Consider the following 9814-nt stretch of genomic DNA (forward strand, 5'->3'; position numbering starts at 1 on the left):
CCCCTCACAACAGAGAGAGAAACAAAAATATAACGACTGAGTTACACGTAAAAGTTAACACTTTTGTATATAGACTAGGGCACTTTAAGGAGCGGTCGCCTCAAGATCCTTATACGCACGCGCCCTTCCATTAAGTGCTCTGGGAATTAGAGCGCGTGCGCCCAGCCTCAAACCAAGCCCCAAACCTGGAACTGAAGCGTGAGGGTGCTCCTCCTCTCGGTCCATCCACTACCTCTGCGGGTCTGAGGTGTGAGCTCGGTTGCTACGGGCGACCGTAGGCTCTAGATTTTCGGCAGTGGATTCAACGGGTCTGAGAGCAGATCCCTCCCAGAGTGCTGTGCGGCATCGCCTGCTGGTTTGCTGTCATGGCTGGGGTGCTGAAGAAGGTGAGGGAGTCCTTTGGAGGTCAGGCGGGGTGCAGATGGAGATTGGGTGGGTGACCCCCACGGTGGCCGAATCTGTGGGGCTAGGGTGGAGAGTGGGCTGCTCCGTGCCTCCTCTCTGAGGAGACCGAGGCCGCAAAAGGTTTCTCTGACTCGGGAGATGGGGCAGCCTTTGCTGGGGGCGCTCAGAGAACCTGCAGCCTCTTGCAGCCGGTTTGGCGGCTGGCGACCTCTGCAGATTCGAGCCTGGGTGGTGCTAGTTGCTTCATACCTCCTCCTTCCTTCCCCACTTCTTATTCCCCACTCCCCACCCACCCCCTTCTGCCTTCTCCTGCCTCCCCTTTTCCAGTCTCCTCCCTTCTTTATTCCCCTCCTCCTTTCTGTTCTTCCTCCTCCCCTTCCCCCTTATTCCTTCCTCTGCTTCCTTCCCATGACCCTTTCTCCCCTTCCCTTCTTCCCTTCTACCTTTCCCTCTAGTCACCTTCCTTTATCCTCTTCCCTTCATCTTCCCTTCAACTCTCTCCTCCTCCCTCCCCTTTCACACTCCTCCCGTTTCTCCTCCCTCTTCCTCTTCTTCACCCGGTCCCCATAGTAGGCCAGGGAGGGCAAACAGATTAACTAGGAATGACAGGAGTATTTTGTTTTTGTAGACCACAGGTCTGGTTGGACTGGCAGTATGTGAGACCCCACGGGAGGTATGTGTCGACTTTCTTTGTGTATTTCTCTACTCTCAAGTAGAAATAAGACTCCTGTGGTCTTGCATGTAAAGTCTCTATAGGGCACTAATTATAATTGACAATACCGTCCTCTGGGCAAGGGCACTTGGACATTTTCCTAGTCCAAGTGATCCTAACTCAGATATCTAGTTGCAGCTGAAGCATTGAATGATTTAAAGCTTTTATAATGCTGGAGTCACCATAAATGATAAACATACAATATTTAGCTCCATTTCAGATGAGAAGACAGAGGTCCAGAGAAAAGTCACAGTAGTAAGTGGAGAAAACTGTCTTCAAAATAGATCTAATAACATGTTAAATGTTCTTTTCACTATATTATTCTGCCTATATTGAAATAAGTTAACTGTTGAGATTGTATAGAACTTAGAGAAATCATTTTAGTTCCAGATTCATTTGAGATTATTGAAGTGATATTTCTTTTAACCTCCTCCTTTCTTCTGCAGGCATGGATAGAATATTTTCTTGCTTTGGACTTATTCTACTAAGTTGGGAAATTAGTTGAGAATTTAAATAAGCACAATATATTATCTGCCTTTCCCAATCTGTCACTAAATAGGAAGGTGACTGAGAATGGGGTTGTTTGTATGATTTAATCTTTTAACATTTTTTATGATGAGGTAAAATTAAGCTACTTAGTTTTTATTTAAATAAACATACACAAAATCCCTTATTCATATTTATGATTAGTAAATCTTTACATTTGTTTCAGTCGAACCTTGACTCTAAAGTGTTGTGTTTTTTCATTATACTACTTTATCCCAAGTTTGTAAACATGAAACTATTCATAAAAAATTCTTTGTATAATCATATAATCATATAAAATACATTCTTTGTACAAATCAAGTACTATCATTCTATTCTTTTATATCAGTGTAGGAAAATTTCTTAAAATTTGTAAACAATATATTTAAATAATTTACTTTGCATACTTTTTTTTTTTTTGTTTGTTTTTTAAACCCTTGTACTTCAGTGTATTTTCTCATAGGTGGAAGATTGGTAAGGGTGGGCAATGGGGGTCAAGTGACTTGCCCAGGGTCACACAGCTGGGAAGTGGCTGAGGCCGGGTTTGAACCTAGGACCTCCTATCTCTAGGCCTGACTTCACTCCACTGAGCTACCTAGCTGCCCTTTACTTTGTTTTTAATTAGAAAGCATTAACCATTTATCATTTGTTCGTTTACTATTTTATAGTATTAATTTATAGCTAAAAAACTTTGCCTGTCAAAATCTGGCATAATAATATTCCTCCTAAGGGAAGAATGAAAGAATATTTTATGCATGGAAAAACTGAGACAAAGAGTAGTTACATGATTTTCCAAAGACAGTAACAAACTTGAAACTAGAACCTGTTCCCTGGCTCATGACTATCTTTAATTAGCATCATAAAATTCACTGTGGATTTGATTTAGTATAAAGCATTTGTTATTATTATAGTAACTTCAATATTAATTTTTTAAAAAAATATTGTTCAAAATCTTTAATATTATTTTAAACTGATAAAACTTATGCAACTATTTTTTCAGAGGCTAAAATTATTATACACCAAGATTCTTAATACTCTTGAGTTAATGCCCACCAACGCAGCATATAGAAAGTATACAGAACAGATTACAAATGAAAGAATGAATATGGTGAAGGAGGTAAGTAGCCAGCATTTTTCATCAGATATGTGGTGCCCAATGCATCCTGTGAGCAAAAATTATATTTATTCTCCTTTCCTTATGTTTTGTCACTTCGTCTTTCATTCCTGCACTCATTTATTCCTTACTATTCTCCCTAGCACTTTGATCATTGTCCCCAGTCTTCCATCTTTGCTAGTTACTACTTGCCCTTTATTTTTCAAAGAATTTTCCTTTTTATTTAGCCTGTGTAATTTGTCTTCCCTCTTAAGATCTTCCCTTAAAACATACCTGGCAGGTACATGATGAATGCAAATTGAAAAATACTTTAAAGCAAACCATAAAATACTTTGGTTGCTGACTTAAAAGTATGATAAAAATTGTTATCCTTTGTTTCTGTCTGAGAGGTTTGACTTTAAACTTGTCTACTGCAATACCATGCCTATAAGATGTCCATTATTTTGATATTGAATTGGAATTAGTTAGCTAGTATTATCTAGCTACAAAGCCCATGATAAAGAAGCGATAGAATTTAAGAGTCGGGAGAAGGATCTCAGTAGTCACCTATTCTGATCCATATCTTAAAAAATTCTCTTTACAGCATACTGTGAATTCAATTACTATTTCAATACCAATGATTCTCAAATCTGTTTTGCCCCAGACTTTCTTTCTGCTCTCCAGGCTTGCATATCCAACTACCTTTAAGATATCTTGAACTGGATACCCAGTAGACATCTGAAATCAGTATGTCCAAAATAGAATTCATTACCTTTCCCCCTATACCCTCCACCTCTGGTACCTTCTCTGTTACTGTTTGAAGACTCATGAAATAGTTTACTGTGAATCTATCTGCTCCAAGTCTTTGCACACTTCAGTCCATCTTCTACTCAGCAGCTCAAGTGATTTTCCTGAAAGGCAGGTTGGATCTTGGTACACCCCTCCCCCCCCTTCCTTCCCACTCCCAACTTTGACTTCAAAAATAGCTTGTTGTTGTCTCCAGGATCAGATACAAAATGCTCTTTTTGACATGCAAAACCCTTCATAAGCTAGCCCTCTTATTACTTTCCAGTCTTCTTATACCTTATTTCCAACACATACTCTGATTCAGTGACTGGTCTCCATGAATAAGACACTTCATCTCTGAGCACTGGTCTTTTCCCTGTTGATACTTTCCTTCTGCTTCCTGATCTTCCTGGCTCTCTTTACCTATTTGCAACTTCCTACCTTTATTCTTACCACTCATTATCACAAACATGACTCCTGTGAATTTATATTTCACTAAAACCCATGTTTGCACTTTCAGAAGAATTCTTATCTTTTCCATACCTTCTTTATCATGTGTTTTTACAGTTTTCTAAGTCCTAAGTATAAAACTTTATATTTATCTCTACCAAATTTTATTTTACCTGATTTAGACCAGAACTCTATCCAAAGACCATTTTAGAGACTTAATTTCCATCCAGTGTATTAGCCATTCTAGCTTTATGCCATCTGCACCTAGGTCTTGATTCAAATCATTGATCAAAAGATAACTAAATTGCACAGAATCAACCACAGGTCTCTGGGGAATTCCACTGAAGATCTTCCAAGGATGTCACTAGATCATAGACTTAGAGCTAAAAGAGTCTTTAGTTTTTATTTAGTCTAGCTCCTCATTTAACAGATTTTACCTGAGGCCCAAAGAAGTGGTTTCTTGCTTAGTATTACATAAGCAATCCAAATCTTCTCATTTAAAATCCACTATACTTTCCATTCTAACATTATATTGTGGTGGAATATTTCTTTGAATCTTTTTGGAAGGTTGATTATGAACTATACCAGTCATTTCTTTTTTATTTTTTAAACCCTTACCTCCCATCGTAGAATCAATACTGTGTATTGGTTCTAAGACAGAAGAATGGTAAGGGCTAGGCAATGGGGGTGAAGTGATTTGCCCAGGGTCACACAGCTAGGAAGTATCTAAAGTCACATTTGGACCCAGGATCTCCTGTCTGAGCCTGGCTCTCAGTGTACTGAGCCACCTAGCTGCCTCCTATGCCAGTCTTTTCAACAGAAGAATGAATGTGCCTAGTGACAGACTAGTGATATCCTTAGGCTCTTTGTTTTAGAAATATAAAATGAAATTCCCCAGTTCAGTCATTTGTTTGGGTTGGCATGTGAAAAATTCAGTGAAATAGTAGAGAGGATAATTGGACTCTAGCAGGTATTTGATTAGATACTTAGAAGACCTTATTTGGTCAAACCCGAAATATTTAAGTAGTATAATTGTAATATTTTTTAAATACAAAATTTCTGCTATATGATTTGCAGATATTCAGACATTGGACTTCAACATTTAAAAGCATGTTTTTGCCTTCTATCTGATATAGGAAACAGATCTTCAGAAACTAGAGGATCAGCTTCAGGGTGGCCAGCTAGAAGAGGTGATTCTTCAGGTAAAAATGAACAAAACAACTTGAATACTTAAAATGTTTGGGATTAAGTATTTATCTACCTTGACATTTGGGAAGGGGAGAGAGAAAATGGCCCAGTAAGTAAGGCAAAACAAAGCTATTGTACTATATACCTTTAAAGGTAGGGTAAATGAAAGTTTTACTTTCTGTTATTGGTAATTTTTCTCTTTCTGGGTTTAAAGGTGAGAGGTGATGTTTCCGATTAGAGAATAAAGATAACATATACTCAACCTTTTAGCTCACTTTAACCACGAGGGGAAATGAGTATTTTTGACCTTTATATATGTTGTTAGTGTTCAAAGCCTGGCTGTGTTTTTGCAACTGTAGACATAATTGGGACACTGAATCTTTTGGTTTTGCCAGGGAGATGCTGGATTTCTGAATCTTGGTTGATTGAAATTTTATTATAGATTTTATTCATTGCAAATGTGTTTCTTTGTTAGAGGAAAACTATGGAAAAAGTAAGATACCTGAATTTAATTTTAATTATGTCACTTTATATTCTTATTTTTAAAATGTCACCGTAATAAAATGAATAAGAAAATAGTTTTGAAATCAAAAATTTATTCAGAAAATTTTTATTTTAACTAAATTCAGAACTTGTATAAACGTTGCAGGTTTTAGAAGGTACCTTTTTTATTTGTTCAAGTTGGTCCAGGGTATTTTAATGTATTTAGTGGTCCATAAACTAGTGCTGGAATATGCTTCAGGTAAGAGGGTGGACTTGATGCTATCTGAACCCTTTATGGATTTTAACATTTTCTGATTAACCTGAAAAGTGGTAATTGGAGCAACTTAAATAGAATCTATTAGTGATTATGAATGTGAATCAAATAGCATGTTCATAATGTCATCTTTCCCACCTTTTTTAATTAACAGGCTGAAAATGAATTATCACTGGCAAGAAAAATGTTGATTTGGAAACCTTGGGAACCTTTACTGGAAGAACCACCAGCCAACCAATGGAAATGGCCATTGTAATCAATTTTAAATATCAATGGTGTATAATTTTTTTTGAAGAATCATTAAACACCTGTTTAAATACTATTAAAATATCATCTTTGAATTACTGGGATTTTATCAACAGGAAAACTAAAACAAAACAGTTAGGGATATAACTTAGTGATAGGATTAATTAAAAAATATAATAGGGAAAGACCATGGTTATTTTAACTCAAAAAGCATATAAAAGATTATTTTGAAAATCTCTTAAAGAAAGCGATTGCCATATGATTTCAGAATTCTAATCAGAAAGATATTTTTTCTTTTTATAAATTTTCAAGATCAAAAAAAGCAACAGAGACTAATATCCAAGGAATCAAAAATTGAAGTGTAGTATATAGAAAGGGTATATGGGAGACAGCCTTTAAGTATTTTTCAACATTAATGTTAGAAGTTTGTGTTAGTGATGCTAATTTCTAGGGAAGAACTGAATACAGTGGCAAGGTTGAATTAATTGAACACTTTTAAATGATGCTTTGTTAGGTGATAAGTTCCTGGTTAGCCAAGAGTCTAAAACTTATTAATTGAAATTGATTGTTTTATATAATTACATGCATTTTTCCACTTCTTAAAAAGTAATAGAAGAGATTTTTCAAATTGAAGTTGACCTGCTTGACTTTGAGTCTATGTATTTAATGATGAAAAATTTAAATTTAATGTATGCAATTTGATCTTATACATACTTTTAAAATTTCATTGAATTCATTGTAGATTTCAATTCCTTTTTGACTAAATTTTTCCTCATTGTTTACACACACACACACACACACACACACACACACACACGCATTCACACTGTAACTGTTTTCCTTTTGTCTTCATTCTGTCATCTTTTGACCTTACTTTCTTTAAAAGATATAAATTCTGAGGGCAGCTGGGTAGCTCAGTGGATTGAGAGTCAGGCCTAGAGACGGGAACTCCTAGGTTCAAATCTGACCTCAGACACTTCCCAGCTGTGTGACCCTGGGCAAGTCACTTGACCCCCATTGCCTACCCTTGCCATTCTTCTGCCTTGGAGCCAAGACACAGTATTGACTCCAAGATGGAAGGTAAAGGTTTTTAAAAAAATAAATAAAATTTAAAAAAAATGTAAACTCTATTTATTGTAAAACAAGAAGATTGCTATATGAATAAAATAAAAAAGAAAGATTTCTTCCTGTGAGATACAACTAGAAAAGCTCCTCATTTTCTACAACTCCATGTAAAGAAGCCATTAACCTATCAATTATTCAATTTAGCTCTCTCAGAACCCACGGTGGAATGCTATAATGCAAAAAAATCTTGAGAATTTGTGTGGTCTCTATATAATTGAAACATCTCATTAGATATTTGGGCTTGATGCTAGTGTAGATTTTAAAATTAATATTCAATACCTCCAAAGTATAATATTTATAAAGATTTATTAATATTTAACCAGAGAGTTAGAGAACACAGGGAGTGTTCCCCATTCAATTCACATGGAAGAGAGAGGGCATGGCAGAGCGAACCCAAACTATATACAGACCACATAATGATGCACATATATGAAAGGCAAAGGAATTGTGGGTAATACAGAAAGGAATTTTGGGCAATGCAGTTTCAGGGGTTCAAGATTTTCCAGCTATACACTAGGAGCATATTATAAAAATCATTAATGTAAATATGCAGTGGACTACTTGGTGAAAGAAAATTTAAGTTCTCCCAAAGGTCTTTATATGTAATTCTCTTTTTCTTCCCTTCACTTTAAGAATCAATACATGTCCAATTGAATAATATACCTTCTCTATACCCTTATTTGCCATTTTTTTCCCTTTTCATGCTTTTTCCAGGAGGGCATATATTTATAATCCTGGAAGGTGCGAAGATGTGGGGGGCAGGGAAGGGGATGGTAACATTTTACATCTAGTGCTATAATATTTTATTTTTCCCCTATTACATGTAAAACAATTTTTTTAACATTCTTTTTTTTAAGTTTTGAGTTCCAGACTTTCCCTTCTTTTCACCCTTCCTCCCTGTTCTCCCCCACTCCCTGAGACAGCAAGCAATCTGATATAGATTTTATATATGTAATCACTTAAAACATTTTTCCATACTGTTTTGTGGAAGAGTTCTCAAATGAAAAAAAAAAAAAGAAAGAAAATGAAATCTAGTATGTTTCAGTTTGTATTCAGACTACAGTTCTTTCTTGGAGGGCAGGTGGCATTTTTTTTTTTTTATCATGAGCATGAGTAGCTCTGGGATTGTCTAGGACCGTATGGCTTAGAATAGGTTATTCATAAATATTCATCAAAAATATTCCTGTCTCTTTGTACAGTGTTCTGTGTTCTGCTTACTTCACTTTGCATCATTTCATGTAAGTCTACAGATTTCTCTAAAATCTTTCTGCTTGTCATTTCTGAAAGCACAATAGTATTCTGTAACTATCATATACCACACCTTGTTCAGCCATTCCCCAACTGATAGATAACCCCTCAGTTTCCAACTCTTGGCTACCATAAAAAAAAAGCTGCAAGAAATTATTTTTACATATTTTTTGTGCAGTATTTTGTACAAATAGGTCCTTTCCTCCTTATTTTGAACTCTTTGGGATACAGCTTGACTTCCTTACTAGATACAGATCTAGTGATAGTATTGATGGATCAAAGGATTTGATATATTAAACATGACTACATCTATTATCAACACCAGAGATGCCAAAAAAGTTCTCCCAAAATACATGTTTTAAAACAGAAATCTTTAATCTCAGGTCTAATTTGTTTTTGCCTTAATATCCTTATTGTTTAGTTTAGTGTTTGCACATAGTAGGCACTTAATAAATGCTATTAACTTGATTTGACTAGCCAAAAGGAACAAACTGAATACTTCGTAGCAGTCTTCTGATAAAGCAACTAGATAGCAGCTGATTATAGAACTTATTAAAATAGGAAACACAAGAGATAAGATGCTCTATTTAAAATAACCACAGAGAGAATAAAATACCTAGGAGTATACTTGCCAAAACAGGAACTATCTGAACACATTTTTTACACCAGTGATTCCCAAAGTGGGCGCCACAGCCCCCTGGTGGGTGTTTCAGTGATCCAGGAGAGCAATGATGGCCACAGGTGCATTTATCTTTCCTATTAATTGCTATTAAAATTTTTAAAAAATATAATTTCCAGGGGACTAAGTAATATTTTTTCTGGAAAGGGGGTGGTAGGCCAAAAAAGTTTGGGAACCACTGTTTTACACAAATAAAGTCAGATCTAAATAATTGCAGAAATAGCAATATAATTAAAATGATAATCCTACCCAAATTAACCTACTGATTGAATGCCATCCCAATCGAATAACCAAAAAATTATCTTAACAAGATAGAAGAAATAAATTTAATTTGGAAGAACAAAAAATCAAGAATAACAAGAATTAATGAAAAAAGTATAGAGGAAGGAAGTTAAGCTGTAACAAATGTTAAACTATTATAAAAAAGTAATTATCAAAACTACCTGGTGCTGGCTAAGAAAGAGAGGTAGATCAGTGGAACAGGATAGACTACAACAAACAGTAGTAAAAGATCATAATAACCTTTGTTATAAAGAATGGGTGCCCTAAGGGAATATGGATATAGGTGAGGAGGAGCTGTATCTTTGTATTCTCCCTAGG

The 9814-nt window shown here is 35.7% G+C and overlaps 1 protein-coding gene across 3 annotated transcripts; it reads left to right on the forward strand.

Moving 5' to 3' along the window:
- The first annotated feature begins 240 nt into the window (after window positions 1–240).
- On the forward strand, window positions 241–6238 carry NDUFA5 (NADH:ubiquinone oxidoreductase subunit A5). 3 transcript variants are annotated; one of them, XM_044677616.1, is made up of 5 exons: window positions 263–386; window positions 1034–1078; window positions 2643–2759; window positions 5108–5173; window positions 6071–6238. In XM_044677616.1, the coding sequence occupies exons 1-5, from the start codon at window positions 366–368 to the stop codon at window positions 6170–6172; spliced, it is 351 nt and encodes a 116-aa protein (XP_044533551.1). In that variant the 5' UTR covers window positions 263–365; the 3' UTR covers window positions 6173–6238. The 3 variants fall into 3 exon arrangements, with proteins under 3 accessions (XP_044533553.1, XP_044533552.1, XP_044533551.1); XM_044677618.1 differs by lacking the exon at window positions 2643–2759 and having other exon boundaries at window positions 241–386; XM_044677617.1 differs by lacking the exon at window positions 1034–1078 and having other exon boundaries at window positions 257–386.
- Window positions 6239–9814: the final 3576 nt, after the last annotated feature.

Source organism: Gracilinanus agilis, chromosome 5, assembly GCF_016433145.1.
Source record: "Gracilinanus agilis isolate LMUSP501 chromosome 5, AgileGrace, whole genome shotgun sequence".
NCBI lineage: Eukaryota > Metazoa > Chordata > Mammalia > Didelphimorphia > Didelphidae > Gracilinanus > Gracilinanus agilis.

Excerpts from the sequence above, each read along its gene's own strand:
- NDUFA5 (XM_044677616.1), top strand. The coding sequence starts at position 366 with ATGGCTGGGGTGCTGAAGAAG. Across the intron at positions 387-1,033 it reads TGGCTGGGGTGCTGAAGAAG|ACCACAGGTCTGGTTGGACT; the intron begins GTGAGGGAGTCC and ends TTGTTTTTGTAG. Across the intron at positions 2,760-5,107 it reads GAATGAATATGGTGAAGGAG|GAAACAGATCTTCAGAAACT; the intron begins GTAAGTAGCCAG and ends TATCTGATATAG.